The sequence below is a fragment of the Nerophis ophidion genome, linkage group LG04, assembly GCF_033978795.1.
Source record: "Nerophis ophidion isolate RoL-2023_Sa linkage group LG04, RoL_Noph_v1.0, whole genome shotgun sequence".
Lineage (NCBI taxonomy): Eukaryota > Metazoa > Chordata > Actinopteri > Syngnathiformes > Syngnathidae > Nerophis > Nerophis ophidion.
Genome location: NC_084614.1, coordinates 47500985 through 47523502, shown reverse-complemented (window position 1 = coordinate 47523502; position 22518 = coordinate 47500985). Strand labels below are relative to the sequence as shown.

The window sequence follows — 22518 nt, the reverse complement described above, 5'->3', positions numbered from 1 at the left end:
TGAACAAACCACAACACAAACCACTACGACATCCTCAGTAGGCCCACATAAGGGCAAGGAAAACTCACACCCAGTGGGACGTCGGTGACAATGATGACCCAGTGGGACGTCGGTGACAATGATGTGTTTGAGAACCTTGGAGAGGAGGAAAGCAATGGATGTCGAGCGGGTCTAACATGATACTGTGAAAGTTCAATCCATAGTGGATCCAACACAGCCGCGAGAGTCTAGTCCAAAGCGGATCCAACACAGCAGCGAGAGTCCCGTCCACAGCGGAGCCAACAGGAAACCATACAAAGGGGAGGCGGATCAGCAGCGCAGGGATGTCCCAAGCCGATACACAGGCAAGCGGTCCATCCTGGGTCCCTACTCTGGACAAGCGGAAATTATATCCAGTGTTGTCAAATTGTTGACTCAAAACAGGCATTGTTTTTTTTGTTTTTTTTTAGTGATGTTTCTGAATATTTTTGTTTAAATGATAATCCTAAATTCACATTATTTCCTCACAGGGGAATTTACTGTTAGTTGAAAATTGCTTGTGTATTTAAAACAAGATAAGAAAGAGATAACATTTGGAGATTTTTCATCTTTGCATTGCAGTTTTATTTTTTTCCAAAAAATCTTGAAATATATGATTGAATGTGGTTTTGCTTTTAATTTGTAACATGATTTCTTACATTTCGAAAACATTAGCCTATTTCATATTTCATTAATGGCTAATTACATCACAAACGTAAAAAAATATCGCAGCTTCTTGCGATTCGGATTTGACAGTAAATTGGAAAGCCCTAATATCTAGGGGCGGCATGGCGTAGTGGGTAGAGCGGCCGTGCCAGAAACCTGAGGGTTGCAGGTTCGCTTCCCACCTGTTGACATCCAAATCGCTGCCGTTGTGTCCTTGGGCAGGGCACCTCACCCTTTGCTCCCGGTGCCGCTCACACTGGTGAATGAATGATGAATGAATGATTGGTGGTGGTCGGAGGGGCCGTGGGCGCAAACTGGCAGCCGCGCGCTTCCGTCAGTCTACCACAGGGCAGCTGTGGCTATAGATGTAGCTTACCACCACCAGGTGTGAATGAATGATGGGTTCTCACTTCTCTGTGAACGCTTTGAGTATCTAAAAATAGAAAAGCGTGATATAAATCTAATCCATTATTATTATTATTTTTATTAATTACATCCTTAATATCTTTTATAACAAATACATTTTATCTTCCCTATTGTGACATGAAAATGTTATTCTTTTGAGATGAATCTCAAAGAGCACATGCGATAACAACAAGCCTCGCCAAAATGATAGTGAAAGACTTGCAACCCATTTCAATTGTAGTGGACCAAGGTTTCCGGCCTTTTATGAAGGTGGTAGATCCTCGATGCCAGATCCCTAGTGGGAAATCCATAATGACAGGTGAAATTTCCAGACTGTACGAGCATGCACAAAAAACAGTAAAGGACTCCATGCAATCAGCAAGCAGTGTGGTTTTAACAACCGACATGTGGACTGCAAGAAAAACTGAAGGTTATTTGACTCTGTCAGGACATTTTATTGACAAAGACTGGCAGATGCAGTCTTGCAATCTTGCAACAATCCATGTAGCTGTGCAGCACACAGCAGACAATATATCTGAACTCCTCAAAAAAACAACTGATGAATGGGGCATCACCAGTAAGGTTCATGCGGTTGTTACAGACAATGGAGCCAATATGTTTCTCTGCTGTGCGTAAAACTTATTGGAAACATATTCCTTGTTTTTCTCACACACTAAACCTCATTGTGAAGGACTCCATTAAGGCTGACACAAGTCTTGAGTCCAGCTTGGAGAAATGCAGTGCCATTGTTCGGTTCTTCCATCACAGCACCAGAGCTACTGACAAGCTAAAAGAAGTACAAAATCAGTTGAATTTACCACAGCATAAACTAATCCAAGCAGTGGATACTGTTACGTCTTCGTGGCATCGTGCGCAAGGGGTGCTCCTTCCAAGATGCAGTCGGGCAATGGCACAGCATACAGGTAAGAAAACAGATTTATTTAACGACAAACAGACTAATAACAAAAAACAATGGTGCTAAGGAAAAAGGCAAACAAACATCTACTAGCGTGTGAGCTAGGGAAACAGAAGGTGGCTAAGCGCGAAAGCATTAGCGAGTAAACACTTAGAACACAAAGAGGCTAGGCATGGAAGCTAGCAAGAATCAAAACGGATTATTACCGAAGTCAGGAGTCCACAAAGACATCCAAAAGAGTGTAGCAAACTTGACGAGACCAGAACGAGTAAATGAAACAGGTCGGTTAATATAGAGTCTCTAATCAAAACCAGGTGTGCAAACAAAGGCAGGTGAATAAATCAAGTCGCCATGGTGACAAAAACAAACAAGGAAGTGCACAAGCCAAGACTTGGAAGCGTCCATGAATCAAGAAGATAAACACAAAAAACTCAAAACCAAATAATGTAAGATCCGAGCGGCGGATCTTAACAGGATACTAGATGGAACTTTGTGTTGTACATGATTGACAGACTGTATGAGCAACAACAAGCCATCACAACAACATTTTGTCTTCTCGGGAGAAACAACATGTGCCTATGTGATGAAGAATGGTCCCACATCAGGCAGGCCAGTGATGTCCTCAGGCCATTTGAAGAGGCCACCAAAGAGGTTTCAGCAGAGCCGTATGTCACGATTTCCAAAGTCATACCTCTGTTCTGTTTTCTTCTCCAGAAAGTAACCACATCTGCTGACCAGGGTAACAGTCTGGCTTCACAACTTGCTGCACAATACAAGCGAAGGTTCCAAAACATTGAACACAACCCCACTCTTGCACCCAGCACCTTTTTGGACATTCACTTCAAAAACATTGTGTTCAGTGATTTGGCAAATGTGGAGATGATTAAATCACAGATCATCACAGAAATGCAAGCCCTGGCCTGTTCTGAAACACAGTCAATGAGACATGAGGCCACCGCAACTGCATCAACTGTGACACAAGAGGCACCTGCTGAGTGCTCATCCTCCAAGGGAATGTGGCAGGAGTTTGACAGTCGTGTTCTGGCTTTTCAGAGCAATCGCACAGCAAACACAGATGCGTATGTTGAAATGAGAAGATACATGGAGGAAAAGGTGATCCCAAGGAGTGAGGACCCTTTGGTTTGGTGGAAAAAAAATGAAACCACATTCCCAATGCTGAACAAAGTTGCGAAAAATACCTTGGAAGTATTGCAACGTCTGTTCCAGCAGAGAGACTCTTCTCTAAGGCCGGAGAAATAATCAGCCAGAAGCGTAATTGTATCAAAGCAGAAAACGTGCACATGTTACTTTTCCTGAACAGCAATCTGAGTCTTCAGTAAAGTGTGACGTGTGATGACATATCTCGAGTACACTAAAGGTGAGATGGTGTCAGACATTTTTGTAGACAATTTTTCCAAGTTCATTTTCTCAGGGAACTGTCTTTCGTATGCAGGTTTATAGGACAAGGAAATCCTAGTTTATTGTGATAAGGAAGTTATTGACTTTGCTTCAGAGAAGTGTTATAAGTTTACTTCCACAAAGAGGTTTGAAACATAACATTGTTATGAATAATTGTTTTTATTAAGCTTTTTCTACCAAGACTTTTTTTGGGGGGAAAAATAAGAAAACTGAAAATGTGTATATTTTTGATTCGGAGACCACAGATGAAACGCTAGCTGTCCAAAGTCGGGACCCAGGGTGGACCACTCATCTGTGCATTGGTTGGGGACGTCTCTGCGCTGCTGACTTGTCTCCATTCAAGATGATACCCTGCTGGTCCAACTATGGACTGGACTCTCACACTATTATTTTAGATCCACTATGGACTGGACTCTCACAATATCATGCTAGACCAGGGGTCGGGAACCTTTTTGGCTGAGAGAGCCATGAAAGCCAAATATTTCAAAATGTATTTCCGTGAGAGCCATATAATATTTTTTAACACTGAATACAACTAAATGCATGCATCTTTAAGTAAGACCAACATTTTTAGAGTATAATAGGTCTCTTATTCTATTTAATAACAATGTTATTCTAAAGTTAACCAATAATAAATATAATACTTCTCACCATTAATGCCACATCACGACAGGTGCGATAGAAAACGGATTGTTGGATTAAAATGCATGAGAATGTTTCATAACTTGAACGTGAATTTTAACACTGTGATTACCAGCGGAATTATTCATTGCTTATCGTGTTAAGCAATGTCAGGTAAGATTTATCTGAGAGCCAGATGCAGTCATCAAAAGAGCCACATCTGGCTCTAGAGCCATAGGTTCCCTACCCCTGGACTAGACCAACTCAACGTCCATTGCACCGGTCGCCCGGACTGTCATCCAATTGGGTTGACTTTTTTCTTGATGTGGGATCTGAGTCGTGGACGTCGCAGCCCTTTGAAACACTCGTAATTTAGGCTTTATAACTCAACTTTGATTGATTGACTTCTTCAAGATAGCAAAACATAATGAACCAATTAGGATCGCCGGGTGGGATTTCATAGATGTGACGTAGCGCGGAACTACTGTTTGATTCAAACAACAATGGCGGTACATAAAAAGGAGTCGTGGGCTGACATTGATTCTGCTATTGCAACTCTTTTGTCCAATCTATCAATCTACTGACATTGCTGCGTTGTTTCAGTAAAAATTCTCTAACTTTTCGCTCTGTCGTTATCCAATATGTCGGCTGTTCTGTTTTGGATTTCCCAGCGTTGCTCTCATCAGTGTCACGCGTTGATTACGATGTGAGTGGTTAAAGTACAGTAGCACGTTATTCAAGATAACGGAGAAGTGGTTTATCCAATCACATACAATGATTTTTTACAAGGCCCCGCCTCCTGAAATAGATCTTCTATTGAGAAGTCCCAGATCCTTGTGTGGAGCTCAGCGAACTACAAGGATCTGGCGAGAGTCAGGTTAGCAGGATGCCTCCTCTGGCTAATGTCATACGTGTGGAGCTGCAGTGAATCGTCATGTTGTAAGCCTATGGTCTTTTCTGTGTTGCAGCTGAAACCGGGACAGAACCAGAGCAAAAACAGTGACAGTGGAGAGTCCAAGCCTTCTATTAGAAGCAGCTCCAGAGACAGAACGACAGATGTAAGTACTTGAAAAGCTGATTCCAAACCCAGCAGTCAAACATGGCTGTGCTGTTCGGATGTGGGTGTGCATCAGCCATATCCAAGTAGGGAAGGATGTGTGATGTGACCAAATGTCACGAATGAACGCCCTCTAAGGTGCCTGTGGATTAGGATAAAACACAAGTGTCAAACTCTAAACTCACGGGTTCGATCTGGCCCAGGAAGGTACTTTTAAAAATAAAAAAAATTAACAAGCACCTGACCTTGATGGCGAATTTTAGCAAATAACAATCTTTTTAAAACTGTTGCATGTATCTCTTACATAAACACAACATGTATTTCCAGAGCCATTAAAGGCTACAGTAGTATTAATAGGATGCATTGCACTAAATTTGGTAACACTTTAGTATGGGAAACATATTCTAAGTAACAAAGACTTAATTTAGAGTTATTTGGTTAGGGTTAAGGTTAGAGGGTTAGGGTTGAAGTTAAAGTTAAAGTAGTCAGACACACACTAGGTGTGGCAAAATTATTCTCTGCATTGACCCATCACCCTTGATCACCCCCTGGGAGGTGAGGTGTGCAGTGGGCAGCAGGGTTGCCCGCGGCCGGGATTAGTTTTTGGTGATTTAACCCCCAATTCCAACACTTGATGCTGAGTGCTAAGCAGGGAGGTAATGGGACCCATTTACATAGTCTTTGGTATGACTCGGCCGGGGTTTGAACTCACAACCTACCGATTTCAGGACGAACACTCTAACCACTAAAGGGTTAGGGTTAAGGTGTTGTATGATAAGTCCATGCAGAATAAGGCATTGATAAGTACTTATTTATAACTAAGTAAGAGCCAATATGTTACTAATTTGCATGTTAATAAGCAACTAATTAATAGTGAATATGTTGCGGTAGAAATGGATGGATGGATGGATGAATGTTCCCCATACTAAAATAGGCCCCATTTATATAGCCTTTGGTATGACTCGGCCGGGGTTTGAACTCACAACCTACCAATCTCAGGGCGGACACCCTACCCACTAGAGGGTTAGGGTTAGGGTTGTTGTATAATAAGTCCATGCAGAATAAGGCATTGATAAGTACTTATTCATGACTAAGTAAGAGCCAATATGTTACTAATTTGCATGTTAATAAGCAACTAATTAATGGTGAATACGTTGCGGTAGAAATGGATGGATGGATGGATGGATGGATGTTCCCCATACTAAAGTGTTACCTTAAGTCTTTTCCATACTAAGATTGTCAGAGGAAGCAATACATTAACTTGTACATGACTAAAAATGATTAAAACATGTCTGTACGAAAGAACACATTAAAGTAGACCTACGATGAATTCCGTCTTTTCTGACTTATAAATGCGGTTTCAATGTTGGTTACCAATGTTTGTTTGTATTTGTTTATTTAAAGGACAATGTGCAGTTACATTAAGAAGGTGGCTGCACCATATTTATCACCATGCTAATTTCCATCTGAAATCCTTTTATGGTGCATCTAACATCCACATTTTAATTGACACAAGATTGAAAATACACATTAGTATGGGGAACACAAAACTCACCATTAATTAGTTGCTTATTAGCATGCAAAGTAGTAACATAGTGGCTCTTAAATAGTCCTTATTAAGTACTTAATAATGCCTTATTCTGTGTGGCCTTATTATACAACCAGTAAGTCATTAACTAAGAATCTTCCTTCAATAACCTCAAATGTATTGCTTATTAGTAACCCTAACCCTTATGTGTTCCCCGAGTGTCCAAATAGCTCTATATTAAGTAAATTTTACTTTAATAATCAACTAATTAATAGTGAAAATGTTCCCCATATTAAAGTGTTACTGAAAATACACAACAATATTGAAATTTTATTATGATAAGCAATTTAAAATACAAGTGCAGTACATGGAGGGTATGTGAGTTACAAATCAGGAGGCGGTCAAGTTACAGTATTTTAGCAGTTTCATTTAAAGTGCAGCAGTTTTCTTCAAAGTCCACATTCAGTGCAGTAACCATCAGGATATCATTCAATAGCCATATACCCCATTGGTACTGTATACGTAAACAAGAGTGCAATGTTTCAAGATTGGACTGGTACCATGGTGGCCATCAGACTGCTACCACTACGGAGTACCAGGACTGGTGGTCTTTGACTGCCTTTGAGAAGCTGTGAACACTTGGGTTTTTCTTTAGATTGTCTGGGAGCCCTTCCCATTCTTTGATTGCTTGGTAATAAAATGTTTGATTAGGGGAAGGCAGACTTTCCTTTTGGAATATTACAGTCAACCCCTGGATACAGACTTTACAAACTTGTTAAATGCAAGCATAGCTTTATGTATATTTTTTAAGGGAGGAGGATCTGCATCATTTAAGATCATATGTACCAGGGGGATATTGGGGTACCTGATCAAGTTTTCAAAGCTAAGTATTATTGAGACGCATTTTTAGTGCCGTCTCACCCGGGCCGGGAGCAGGAAAACAATTCGAGGAGGCAGGAGTTGAGTCAAGTAGAAGTATTTTATTTAACGCAGTTTGCAGAGAGCGGAGATCGTATAGTACACTTGAACAGTAGTACCAGGAAAACCCAAAGCGATCTGTCTGAGAGTTTGTTGTACAGCAGCTTATATACACTGTGCTAGTAGTTATCTGATTGGTCAGTCTACTGACTGACGTCAGTTGCTATGTGTCTCTTGTCTAGGAAGTACTCTTGGTTTCCTGTTAAGTTGGTTGTTGCTCAAGCATCTGTTTCCTGTATGTGCAGTGTTTGCTTGGTTTCCTGTTATGTTCGTTATTGCTGAAACATCTGTTTCCTGTAGGTGCAGTGTTTGGCACACTGAGCCAAATTGAGGTCAGGACGTTTCCTGTTTTGTTTGGTACACTCTGAACTCTCAGACAACTCTGAACTCTCAGACATGAGGCTTTGTACACTCATTAATCCCCCTTTTGATCTCTATTAAAGAGATCACAAATCAAAACATTGTATAATATGTAAAACATCAACTAAGTAGTAATACTTAGTGGCACCTTAAACTTGAGTTGTACCCGTGATGGACAGATGTATCAGGGCCCAAAGAAAGACCATGAGTACCCCAAACCAACAAAGAATAAGAAGGTCGATGGTTGTCATGATCTTCTTGGTCCCTCGACGAATCTGGTTGGTGGTTTGGCACACCACGTGTAGGAGAGGAGCGCTATTTCACCTCCTCCCACAGGGATTTTCGGTAGACTACCTCACCCTGATGCCACCAGGGGATTATTCTGCCCCTTGTTGATTGGTGGTCTTCTCCCGTTGTTGTTGTTCACGTAACTCGGTACGTGGCTCTCTCAACGTGCGCACACTGGCGTCCGCCGCTGCACACTGGCTCCAGTGGAACCACGTGTCTCCCTTGCCGTTCAGCCGAACAGCATGCGAGGTGCGTTCAGTCACTCGATATGGACCCGTCCACCTGGGTTCGGTCCACTTTCGCTTGAGCACCTTCAGTAGGACCCACTCTGTGCTTGGTGGGGTCGCTGTGTCTTCCTTGTTTCTTTCCCCCACCTGCTTGGCATACTCTGCAACAAGGGTTTGTAAAGCATGGAAATACTGCGTGTGGGTTAATGACTGATCATCACCTTTGATTCCAATAAGCTTGGACTGGGGCCCTGGAAACCTCCTGCCTGTGGTCAGCTCAAAGGGAGTAAAGGCCGTGCTTTGGTTTATTGAGTTTCGAACAGACATGAGGGCAAGGGGTAGCGCATCTAGCCAATTCATTTTGGTCTGTGCACAGATTTTTGCCAATTTAGATTTGAGTGTTTGGTTCATTCTTTCAACCTTTGCTTGGGATTGTGGGTGGTAGACCGAACCAAACTTGTGTTTCAACCCCAGCATTTCTTCAACCTTTTGCAGATCATGGTTTTTGAAACGTGTACCATTATCTGATTGGATTTTCTCAGGAAAACCATGTCTGGGGATATACTGGTTTACCAAAAACTTCACCACTGTCTTCCCTTTTTGTAGGGAGTACCTCTGGCCAACCTGAATACGCATCCACACATACCAACATATACCTGTACCCTTTTACTGAATTCACCATATCTGTGTAATCTATGATGATTTCTTTTCCTGTTTTCGTCTCGAGAGGGAAACGTCCAGGATGCAGTCTGACTGTTGGTCGTGCATTATACATGGTGCATTCAGGGCAAGTATGTACATGATATTTACACATATCTTTCAAAAATGGGTGCCACCAATTTTCGAGGTTTCTCTGCATCTGTGCAGCCCCGACATGTCCCACTCCGTGCGCCTCAGTTAGTGCTATGTTTTTTATTCCAGGTGGTAGCACAATCCGTCAAAACATCCTTTAATACCTGATTAAATAGGCCAGGGGATAGGCAAATCCCTGTAGGTCAGTTGGACCCCTCGGTAGGTGAAGGCAAAAATGTTTCTACATTCTTCGGCTAGTGGTAGGCAGAAAAATGCATTAGCGAGGTCGATACAGGTGAACCATTGGTGGCTAGGATCAAGATTAGTCAACGCAACGTAAGGGTTGGGAACTGGGATGGTTTGCGTGCATAACACAGAGTTAATGGCCCTAAGATCATTAACCATGCGATATTTACCAGTGCCCTTCTTTTCAATGGGCCATATGGGAGTGTTCCATTCCGAGGATGTTTCTACCAACACCCCCTTTTCAAATAGACCTTCAATGGTATCTGCAATGCCGATTTTGGCGTCTTTTTTACTTGGGTATTGGGGAACCCACACTGGGTTGTTATTTTTCAGCTTGAAAGTAACTGGGGGGCAGTCGACTAGGCCAACATCCGTGAGCCCAGTAGACCATAGTGAGTCAGGCAGTGAATCTAACAACAATACTGCTTCGGGGTGATCTGTTTTCTCTCGGCCCTGGTGGCGGGAGATTTGAGCGTGTTCAAGGAGAGCGTGGTCAGTGCAAGAAACCTGTATTTTGTAGATTTGAGTTGCGGGTGAATACCACAATGAAGAGCCAACCCTCTGCCAATCAATTTGCAGTTGTGCTGTTTTAACTATAGAACCCAGCTCTTTGGCTTGGTGCTCTGGATGTAAGGCTAAAGACACATGGGGGGAAGCCTCGTCACTCATCATGTACCACTGTAGTTGTTCTGGGGTGAGAGAAACTTCTGCCGCTACACCTATGGGAGCCACATAAATGTTATTAGTGGAAAGAGCCCAATTAGTTCCCTCTATGTCCCTGCTAAACTGTTCCTCATACCACTGTGTATCCTCTCTATCATAAAACAATGTCATATGAGGAGGGTCAGGAGGGGCCACATAGGGGTGTATTTGGGAGATCCAGGGTTTCCAAGTCAGGTAAGCTGCCAGGATTCCACCTTTGTCACTAGTTTTACTGTGTAGGAGACCCCAATAGATGTCAGCCGATCTGTCTGCAACTGGCTGAATCATGTATTGGCTTGAATGTGAAGACTCAATACTGGCGCAGGGTAGAGATGTTCCATCAGGGAATGAGACTGTTAGTCCGTCAGGCGAGCAGAGAATAGTAGCCCCAATCGAGTCAGGAGGTCTCTCCCCAGCAGGTTGGAAGGTACCTCAGGGGAGTAGATGAAAGGATGCAACACAGTCTGATTGCCAAGCCTTGTTGTGAGAGGCTTGGTGTAAGGCAGCGTAGTAGGAACCCCAGAGAAACCCATGACTGTTATAAAGTCTGATGTAAGCAGCTTCTTTTCCACAGTCTTGATAGTGGAGACGGTAGCACCGGTATCCACTAAGAAAGGCAGCAAGTCCTGATTTACTGTCACTGACAGCACCGGTTCTGCTTGTCGGAACCACTCGGCCTGTGACCCAGTGTTACCGGGGTACTGGCCGGTTTGATTGGTCCAGGCCTCTTTGGCTTCACATAAAAACTGCCTGGGGTTTTTTTTGGGGTCCCATCTAATTTTAGGAAAAACGGCTGAATTAGGCAGTGGGAAATGACTATGCATTGCAGCACCAAGAGCAGTGCATAGTTGGGTGAATCTGACCTCATCGGACATTGTTAGAGTTTTTGCGTCCGTCTCTACATCTCTAAGATTAGTCTGGGTCATGCACCGAGCAGCAACAGCGCGGTAATGTCCTAATGCCAGAGTGTGCCTCTTTCAATGTAAAATGTGGGATACATGCCGTGGGTTGGAGGCACATAGGGTGGAGGACATGTGGGGACATGAGGTGCAGTTACCGATTTGGAGTGAAGCTCCTTTTGGTGCAGATGTTTGGTGCTTTGCCAGCAGATCAACAGTTCAGCCCACTCCCGTCACTCCTTCTCCCAGTCGCGCTCCTTTTTCCTCCAACTGGACTTCTGCAACAAACCTGCAATCTTTTCCTGCTCTTCCGCTTCATCCCTCTTTACAGCGGCTGTGTTCATCTTATCAAGTATCAATTGTCCTAAGGGCCCTATATATTCCAATGTTTTCCCCATGTCCTGAATAAGTTGTTCTAATTTTTGTTTTGCTTTTGTTACTTTCTTCTCTTTATCTGTTGGCTTTGATGTGGCCGCTAGGGCATTAGCTGTGGATCCAATTTGGGTCAATAGGGTGACATATGGGCTGACCGGACCCCATCCATCATCATCTTTTTCTCTATCAAACTCTCCTTTCATTTTAACTAGACTCTGAGCTCCGCAGTTTTATTGCGACAACAATCTTCCCAGAGATAGCTGCGTTAGCCCACTGCGGTTCTCTGAGAGACAAGCTTCTAGGCCGGCCCTAAAGGTCGGTCCGGTCTCCCACTGGGTGTCCTATCACAAGAACCACAGCGTTTACTCCAAAGATAAGATGTCTCGCTTATCAACTGGGTGATTTAGCCCTCGCTGCGTGTCTGTTGGTCGGATATGGACGGTTTTCACCGCCCACCCCGCCCTAAACTGTAGCGAATGAACGACGTTTGTTTACACCGTTAGGTATCCCGTCAGTTCATCAGCCGCAGACCCAGCACACAACGAGTATTCACACAACGATTTACTCAGAGTCTTATTCTCCCCACTTCCCTTCTTACCTCAACAACACTTAAAATACACACACAAAGTTAGTGTCATATACACATTCGATACCCACACAGTATTTTCTTTAGCTTAAAGTTGTGGTATCGAAAGACTACTCAGTCTCTGTTTTCAACTGCAGTTTCCTTCGACTGTATTTTTCTTCTCCCCTCATTTTTACCACGTAAAACAACCTATTTTGTTGTTTTGAGGAGTTTTATACAGCGATATTTCAATCTCTCCAAGGTTTATAAACCTCTTTTCCCAAACGTTTTTTGGAGTTTTCATATCGTAACAACAACTAGAATTTAGGGACCTCAACCCCCGGGACCCTAACCCAGCCGCGGTACTAACCGCTCCTGGACCCCGTCGGATCTCAGGTGGAGTTACGCCACTCTCGAGGTTACTGTGTATTCCTCCTGTATCGAAGTTATTTTAGATTTACACTTCTACTGACTCTTTTAGTTTTTATGTTTTCTTACAAGTACATAGGACAGGACACTATTTTAGTAGTTTCCAATATGCAGAATTTGTTTTAACAGGTTTCTGCTTACCTTATTTGTAAGTGCCGGATAGTGTCTTTGTCCTTTGTCCATGAAGAACATTTTTAGGTCCGAATGGTCCTCTCGATGTTCTCCTCACAACTCCCTCGATCCCGGACGAGCCCCCAAATTGTTGAGACGCATTTTTAGTGCCGTCTCACCCGGGCCGGGAGCAGGAAAACAATTCGAGGAGGCAGGAGTTGAGTCAAGTAGAATTATTTTATTTAATGCAGTCTGCAGAGAGCGGAGATCGTATAGTACACTTGAACAGTAGTACCAGGAAAACCCAAAGCGATCTGTCTGAGAGTTTGTTGTACAGCAGCTTATATACACTGTGCTAGTAGTTATCTGATTGGTCAGTCTACTGACTGACGTCAGTTGCTATGTGTCTCGTGTCTAGGAAGTACTCTTGGTTTCCTGTTAAATTGGTTGTTGCTCAAGCATCTGTTTCCTGTATGTGCAGTGTTTGCTTGGTTTCCTGTTATGTTCGTTATTGCTGAAACATCTGTTTCCTGTAGGTGCAGTGTTTGGCACACTGAGCCAAATTGAGGTCAGGACGTTTCCTGTTTTGTTTGGTACACTCTGAACTCTCAGACAACTCTGAACTCTCAGACATGAGGCTTTGTACACTCATTAGTATATTGTATTTGTCAAGGATGTTACAATGGTGGTATCGCACAGGATTTTCAGTGCTTGATTATGTAAGGATCTGAGAGATTTTAAAACAGTCTGTTTGGCTTGACAGCATGAGGACATATAGTACAAGATACTGTATGTGATATGATCATTGCATTGAAAAACGATATAGACCAGGGGTGTCAAACTCAAATACAGAGTGGGCCAAAATTCTAAACTGAAGAAAGCAAAGCCGCGGGCCAAAGTTGAACAACTTAACCTTTTAATAGGGACCCAAACAAGTTTTGCATTGAATATTGAACAAGCAAGGCTTATATAACTTTATAGTGACATGCAAAATCGAGTTTGGTTGGTAGCGGGGGTGTATATTGTAGCGTTCCGGAAGAGTTAGTGCTGGGTATTTGTTCTGTTGTGTTTATGCTGTGTCACGGTGCGGATGTTCTCCTAAATGTGTTTGTCATTCTTGTTTGGTGTGGGTTCACAGTGTGGTGTAACAGTGTTAAAGTTGTTTATACGGCCACCCTCAGTGTGACCTGTATGGCTGTTGACCAAGTATGCATTGCATTCACTTGTGTGTGTGTGTAGTAGCCGCATATATTACGTGACTGGGCCGGCACGCTTTTGTATGGAGGAAAAGCGGACGTGAGAAGAGGTTGTAGAGGATGCTAAAAGCAGTACCTTTAAGGCATGCCCCCAATATTGTTGTCCTGGTGGAAATTCGGGAGAATGGTTGCCCCGGGATTTTTTCGGGGTGGGGGGAGGGGGGGGGTACGGAAATTCAGAATACTCCTGGAAAAATCGGGAGGGTTGGCAAGTATGAGAATTAGCGTTGAATGCGGTGATACAGCGGCACCGCCACTGTATAACACCGGCGGGCCAGCTCTAATGTTAATTTATTATTGCCTTAAGGGCCAAATAAAATAACACGGCGGGCCAAATTTGGCACGCAGGCCACAGGTTGACACCCATGATATAGATGCTTCCAATGGTAAGAATCTCCTGATGTGCTGGAAGTTGGCAATGTAATATTTCAGAAAATTTACCTTTGTCAGCATTATTGATCGTTTGAAAAATCACATAAATGTTGGGGAGAACACTTTGATTTGATTTGTTTGAAAAATACATTGCAATCCAAAATCATATGTGGCCTAAGAGTCAAATCATAAGGTGCATGCATTTTGGTGTGAGCTTGCACATAGTTGTGCAGTCTGTGACGTTGGAGCGAGGTGGACATACTTATTTAGACATTACGTCAAGCTCTCAGCCAGAATGGGAGAAGCTCCTTATCCTCTGCTTCAGGCTTTGAGGAAACACAAAAAAAAGGAGGATGAATGAGTTTGTTCATATACCCTTGGCATGTGCGCAATAACATCGATCTGCGGCATCAGTGACATAAATGTTACTCAAATCAGCTACTTTTTCATCCACTCTCTGAATTGAAGGTGCATGTGTACCCATTTGCTGTGACCCAGGTAAATTCGTATGTTTGTAGCGTCTATTTCTAAACGTGTTTGTAAAAAAAAATAATGGCGACCACTTCAAGGTATATATTTAAACAGTGTACATTTTCAAAAGATAAATCATGATACATTTGGAGAGTGTGGGGCATGGTTTAATTTGCAATCTTTGATCACCCCCAGAAATGAACTTTTTGTAGACAGGCTCAAAAAAGGGTTTTAAAACTGACTGTTTTAAATATAGATCAAAATCATCATCTATCCATTTTCTACCGCTTGTCCAGTTCGGGGTTACGGGGGTGCTGGAGCCTATCTTAGCTATGTATATATATATATATATATATATATATATATATATATATATATATATATATATATATATATATATATATATATATATATATACTGAGATAGGCACCAGCGCCACCCGGGACCCCAAAGGGAATAAGCGGTAGGAAATGGATGGATGGATGGAAATATATATATATATATATATATATATATATGGGGACGGCGTGGCACAGTTGGGAGAGTGGCTCAGCCAGCAAACTGAGGATTCCTGGTTCAATCCCCACATTCTACCAACCTCGTCATGTCCGTTGTGTCCTTGAGTAATACACTTCCCCCTTGCTCCTGATGGATCATGGTTAGGGCCTTGCATGGCAGCTCCCGCCATCATTGGGTGAATGTGTGTGTGAATGGGTGAATGTGGAAATAGTGTCAAAGCGCTTTGAGTACCTTGAAGGGAGAAAAACGCTACACAAGTATAAACCATTTAGTATTTATATATGACATGATTTGACATGATAACAAGAGACATGTATTTTCCCATTAAGAAACAACATACCCCACTCCATACTTGTATGACCACAGTCTGAGCCACTAAAAATTATACAATTGTGAACATTGAACCTGCACACTGTGCTCTCTTAGTTTCTCAGTGATTGTTCTATACTCAGAGGAAAAAAGACATGGGTGTTATCTCAATGCATTCAAGGGCTGCTGAACAGAGTAGGACAACACCTGATAGAAATAATAAATGATAAAAATATATTTTATTGTATTATGCATTCTTCATAACTCATTTACATAACTATTAAAGTGCTACAGTGCACTTTCATATTTCATTTACATAAAACGGATACAATTCTAAGACTGAAACACTGGTATTGAAGGATAAGAAATACAAAACATGCAAAATAGTTCTAACATTGTGTCTATGCAGCCCTTTGAGACACTAGTGATTTAGGGCTACAGATTGATTGTACAGATATGGTGTTGTTTCTGCTGGGCAAGTATGCCTGACGCGCCTCCTACAGCGCCTTGGGTCAGCTGCAGGGTCATCAGCCGGGGACCACCGCTCATTGGAGTTTCGCTCTCTTTAACCCCGGAACGCCTCCTGGTGGCGGAGCGGTGGCAGGGACGTCTCCCTGCCACCCCCTGCAGCTGACCCATCTTATTGCCTCGACCCCCAGTACTTATCCCTCCTCCTCAGCCACAACCAGAAACTTCCCTTTTCTGCTTCCTCAGCAAGGGCCTTTGTTTCCCTTCGGAGCTTAGCCCCAGTCAATCCCACATCTCGGAGCAGCCTTATGGTTGATGTACCGACGAAGCCCCGACAGCCTACTTCCACAGGGTAGATGGTAGTGGACCAGCCTGCCTCTCTGCACTCAGCAGCCAGATCTGCATACTTGGCTGCTTTGCGCTCGTATGCTGCCTGGATTCCCTCCTCCCAGGGGATGGTAAGCTCAACCAGCATGGCAGACTTGGTAACAGCAGACCACAGCACAATGTCTGGGCGGAGTGAAGTGGTGGTGATCTCACGGGGGAATTGGAGCTGTTTGCCAATGTCAGCCCTCATACTCCAGTCCCTTGCCAGAGAGAGGACGCTGCGGGGGCCTCTTCGGCTGGTGTCTCCTTTGCCTTCCCCTGGCCTCACAAACATGACAGAACGTTGTTTGGCTATGGGTTGGCTGTTGGCCTCTCGTCTACTGCTCTCCAGGATTTCTGCCAGTTTCATCAGGACTTGATCATGCCGCCATCTGAAGCGACCCTGTGTCAGCCCGATCTTGCAGCCTGATAGCAAGTGCTGCAGGCTGGCGTTGGGAGCACCACACAGGGGACAGCTCTCCTCCTGGCCGTACCACTGGTGGAGGTTTCTGGGGCATGGCAAGGTGTCGTAAGTTGCCCTGAGTAGGAAGCTGAGTCTGGCTTGGGGCATCTTCCATAGGTCGGCCCAGCTGATGGGTCTGCTAAGGGTACCTTCCCAAGTGGTCCATCTTCCTTGGCGACCTTGAGACACGGCCTTGATAGTATATTGCTCCTGGTTCGCCCTTGAGACCTCCTCCACAACCATGGCTCTGTGTTCCCTCTTTGTGGCCTTGGACCAAAGGCGTGGAGAATCTCCCCAGCCAAGCCCCGCTCTTCCTACTTGCACCCTGCCAACTATCTCCTGGTGTTGGAGCCTGCCAATGGCTTTGGCAACCTCTGGCCCTGCTTGCCACTTCCGGCCTGTTCGGATTGGTACCTGTGCATTCCTCACTGTAGGATCTGAGGATTCTTCCAGCTCGAGAACCAATCTGGCCTTCTCCTGCTTGTAGCCCAGGGCGATGGACTGAATCGGCAGATGCAGTAAAGTTGCCCCAAACAAGCCAGTGTCGGAGAAGCAACGCGGTAGGCCCAGCCACTTTCGGATGTAGGAGTTTGCTACTCTGTCCAACCCGTTGGCTGTTGAGGATGGAATCTCGCACATCTTCAGTGGCCACATAACCCTTTGATACAGTGTGAAGTTGTAGCACCACAACTTGTACTTTCCGGGGAGCTGGCTCTTGTTGATGCTCGCTAGGCCTTCTGAGAGTTGTTTCCGTGCTGCCTTGCCTGCGTGCTTGTCCGACAGGTCCGCATTGTACTGCCTCCCCAGGCTTTGGATGGAGTGGTTGACCAGTAGAGGGATTTGCTCACCTCCTGCAACAAAGATGGTTTTGTCGTTCCTGGTGCCTTTGCGCAAGGAGAGGCTTCGTGACTTGGAGGGTTTTATCTTCATCCGTGCCCATGTCACTAGCTCATCCAGCCTCTTCAGACACCTTCTCATGCATGGGGCTGTTTGCAGCACCACAGTGACATCATCCATGTAGCTTCGGAGTGGTGGAAGCCTCTGCCCTGTCTGCAGCCTCATCCCACCTACAGTCTGACGGGCTCCGCGGAGGATGATTTCGAAAGCTGCGACAAAGAGGACTGGGGAGATGGAACACCCCATGGCTATGCCTACTTCCAGACGCTGCCATCCTGTTGTAAAATCTTGGAGGCTAAAACACATCTGAAAGTCCCTGAAGTAGCTGGTTACCAGGTTGATGATGGAAACAGGGACGAGGAAGAATTCCAATGCAAACTGGATGAGTTTGTGAGGGACAGAACCATAAGCGTTGGCGAGGTCAAGCCACACCACATGGAGGTCGTTCTTCTCCTGCTTGGCCCTCTGGATCTGTGCCCAAATCATAGAAGAATGCTCCACGCATCCTGGAAAACCTGGTACTCCTGCTTTCTGGCAGCTGGTGTCAATATAGCCATTCGCTGTGAGATAAGATGTTAGTCTCTTGGCCATGACTGCAAAGAAGATCTTTCCCTCGACATTCAACAGAGCAATGCTCCTGAATTGGTTGATGTTATGGGACTCCTGTTCCTTCGGAATAAACACTGCCACAGCTCTTTGCCACTCCGACGGAATGAGTAGTTTCTTCCATGCTGTGCTCATTAGCTTCCACAAGGATTTCAGCACTTGGGGGCAGTTCTTGTATAGCTTGTAGGGGATTCCGTTAGGCCCAGGAGCTGATGCTGACCTCGCTTTCTTGACCACTGCTCTTACCTCGCTCAGTCGAGGAGGGCAGCTGTCAAACAGCGTGGTTGGAGGTGGGGGAGGAGGTACGTATCCTGGTGAACCTAACGGATCGTTCCTCTTTGAGTCACTGTATTGGCCCCTGATGTACTGCTCAAGCTCCTCCTTGGTGGCTTCCAGTTTCCCGTTTCTTTTCTCCTCTAGTAAACATTGATTGATTGATTGATTGATTGATTGATTGATTGATATTTATATCAGTTATTTAAAAAACACAATTACTTCGTCAAATGGTTTCAATATGTGTATTTGTTTTTTTTGAGTAAATTCAACACGATAATATTAACAGTGATAATGTTGGTCACATTAACCTTCATATACAATGTTCATATCGTTACATCCGTAATATAGTACTATTGCGCTGCATTGTAATTGCATTACTTTGCTTTGTTGTTCAGTTCACCATAAAGGACATGCTTGTGCTGCTTCTTGAACTTACAAAACTATAGTAACACAAATGTGTTTGTTACTGCGGACGTCAGACTGACAAAAAGGTAAGTTTTAATCAACTGAGATTGATTTTCTCTTAGGTACTTTTTGCTCATTTCAGTCTTTGTGCACTTCTGGAGGACTTCACAAGCACCACTCATACACACAAAAACACTAAGTCCTTGTTCATTGTGGGAACAGGACGGCACACACTCACACGGGCCTGCACGCACACACACATTTACTTTGATTTACAGCGTGACATTTAGACATCAGATCTTACTTAAGGGAGATGTATTATGCAAAACCAACTTTTTTTTTTACCTATGGTAAACTGCTGTTGTGTATTTAGGATCTGCATAAGTCCTGAAAATTTGAAATCAAACCAATAAGGCATTGCCGAGATATTCATAAAACAATCTTGACCTGCTACATACTTCCTCCAAACGTCCGTATATGCTATGTCCGAGTCTGCCATTGCAGTCCTATGTTGTAGTCAATAAGTTCCTCCTTTTTTCCTGTCCTTTTGTTGTGGGGCAGACTGGTTCATACATGCACATGAATCCTAGGCTCTTGCCATTTCTAATACTTAGTAGTGTACATTTCAAACTTAGTCAGTAGACTCAATATGGAAGTGCTAAACACTAAAACATGGCTGACTGGGAGAAAATGCAGTCGAAGTGGTGGCGCGTAAATAAGAAAAATGACGCATCCTGAAGAGACGGTCAGAAAGCAACTTGAATATTTTCCGTAAAGTATAATATATGCAACATTTTGACCAAATAACCACCATTACATCAATCAATCATCAATCAATGTTTACTTATATAGCCCTAAATAAAAAGTGTCTCAAAGGGCTGCACAACCCACAACGACATCCTCGGGTCATATCCCACATCAGGGCAAGAAAAAAACTCAACCCAATGAGATAACGATGAAAAAACTTGTAGGGGTTGCCACCCCTACACAAAGGAGAGGGGGAACAGAGCAGAAAAGAAACAGCAGATCAACTGGTCTAAAAAGGGGTTTTATTTAAAGGCTAGAGTATACAAATGAGTTTTAAGATGGGACTTTAATGCTTCTACCGAGGTAGGATCTCTAACTGTTACAGGGAGGGCATTCCAGAGTACTGTAGCTCAAATAGAAAACGCTCTACAGCCCGCAGACTTTTTTTGGGCTTTGGGAATCACTAATAAGCCGGAGTCCTTTGAACGCAGATTTCTTGCCGAGACATATGGTACAATACAATCAGCAAGATCGGATGGAGCTAAACTGTGTAGTATTTTATACGTACGTAGTAAAACCTTAAAGTCACATCTTAAGTGCACAGGAAGTCAGTGCAGGTGAGCCAGTATAGGCGTAATATAATCAAACTTTCTTGTTCTTGTAAAAAGTCTAGCAGCCGCATTTTGTACCAACTGTAATCTTTTAATGCTGGACGTAGGGAGACCAGAAAATAATACGTTACAGTAGTCGAGGCGAGACACAGCAAACACATGAATATGAAAAAGAACATGACATGTTGTGTAGACAACAAGAAAGGGTTTTAAATATACAAAAAAAACAAAACATAATATGACCTCTTTAAAACTGAGACGGGATATTCTTTGAAAAAAGACATGGACAATGGATGCAGGACCGATTCTGCATGTAGTTTCACAACGCTTGACTGAGTATGATTTTTATCTATTTTTTTTTAACATGTCTTGTTCATGGCAAATCATATTGCTGATGTAGATGCCCATATCTGCTGTATATAATGTTATTACTAAAGAGAAGTGTGGGGTACTTCTCTTGTTGCCCTTTTTGTATTTCCATCCATCCATCTATTTTCTACCGCTTGTCCCTTTTGGGGTCGCTGGAGCCTCAGCTGCATTTGAGCGGTAGGCGGGGTACACCCTTGGTCAAGTCACCACCTCATCACAACCTTTTTGTATTTGACTTTGCTGAATGGATGTATTTAATGTTTTACGCAGGTGGACTGTATCAGGACGGAATAGAAAAAGGAAAAAAAAATATGGAGAGAAACAACTACTGTTCAAACATCATCAAATATTGTGACACGTTGGTCGCATGGGGATGCGGGTTTCGTTCTCCCAAGGATGCAGACGGGCTTTGGACAAAGCGTGCAAGTAGAAAATGATTTATTTTAGAATAAAACAGACTTAGACGAAACCAAAAGAGCTAGCATGGAAGCTAGGAAACACTAAAGGGCCTTAGCACGGAAGCTAGGATAAACAGAACCGAGAACAAACGTCGTACTTGTTGCGTATGGCAAATTAGGTAGCAAGACAGACATACGGGAAAAGGCAGGCTAAATAATGACAGTGATCACAAAAACAGGTGTGCGTCCGGAACAAGCGGCAGGTGAAAATAATAGGTAGCTATGGAAACCAACTGAGAAGTGCACAAACTCAAAAATCTAAACGTAATATGATCCGGGCAGCGGATCATAACAGATGTCCCCTGGAAAAACTTACCCCCCCCAACTATAAAACAGTTCAAGAGTCAAGGGAAAGCAGAGAAAGGACATGGCGGAGGGTCGCCAGGCAACGTGTCCCGAAATCCACCGGGGAAAAGTCAGGTGGCGGCGGCGAATGGAACGCTGCTGCCGCAATTGTCGAGGCGAGCGACCTTGAAAAGGCCACATTGTTGGCCGCCGAGAAGGTGGGCGTGAGTGGCGCCAGAAGTTCAGCAGCCGGAGAGTTCTAAGACTAAGTTTTGGGTGTCGCTTCTGTTTGCGCACTGGCGTCCATACGCTGACCTCCGAGAGAGCCGCTTGCGCAGCAGGCCAGCTCGAGGTCGCTGAGACGTCATCGTGGAAGCAGGAAGTGGCGCCATTGTCACTGTGAAGCAGGAGGCGGCGCCGTCGTCGCCGTGGAAGCAAGAGGGGGAGCCGTCATCGCTGTGGAAGCAGGAGGCGGAGCCATTGTCGCCGTGGAAGCAGGAGGCAGAGCCGACGTCACCGTGGAAGCAGGAAGCGGCGTTGTTGTCATCGTAGAAGCAGGTGCTTGTGTGGGAACCAGCCTTGGAGCAGGTGCTGGTGTGAAAACCAGCCTTGGAGCAGGTGCTGGTGTGGGAACCAGCCTTTGAGCAGGTGCTGGTGTGGGAATCAGCCTTGTAGCAGGTGCTGGTGTGGGAACCAGCCTAGGAGCAGGTGCTGGTGTGGAAACCAGACTTGGAGCAGCTGCTGGTGTGGAAACCAGACTTGGAGCAGGTGTTGGTGTGGAAACCAGCCTTGGAGCAGCTGCTGGTGTGGAAACCAGACTTGGAGCAGATGCTGGCGTGGAAACCAGACTTGGAGCAGATGCTGGTGTGGAAACCAGACTTGGAGCAGATGCTGGTGTGGAAACCAGACTTGGAGCACATGTTGGTGTGGAAACCAGACTTGGAGCAGGTGCTGGTGTGGAAACCAGACTTGGAGCAGATGCTGGTGTGGAAACCAGACTTGGAGCAGGTGCTAGTGTGGAAACCAGACTTGGGGTAG

The 22518-nt window shown here is 44.3% G+C and overlaps 1 protein-coding gene across 1 annotated transcript in view; it reads left to right on the top strand.

The window, feature by feature from the left end:
- Positions 1-22518, top strand: part of LOC133550448 (autism susceptibility gene 2 protein homolog) — a 644977-nt gene that overhangs the window by 344687 nt on the left and 277772 nt on the right. The window contains exon 4 of the mRNA XM_061896430.1: positions 5014-5103. Coding sequence (XP_061752414.1) covers positions 5014-5103 — 90 coding nt within the window. The remainder of the gene's footprint in view (positions 1-5013; positions 5104-22518) is intronic.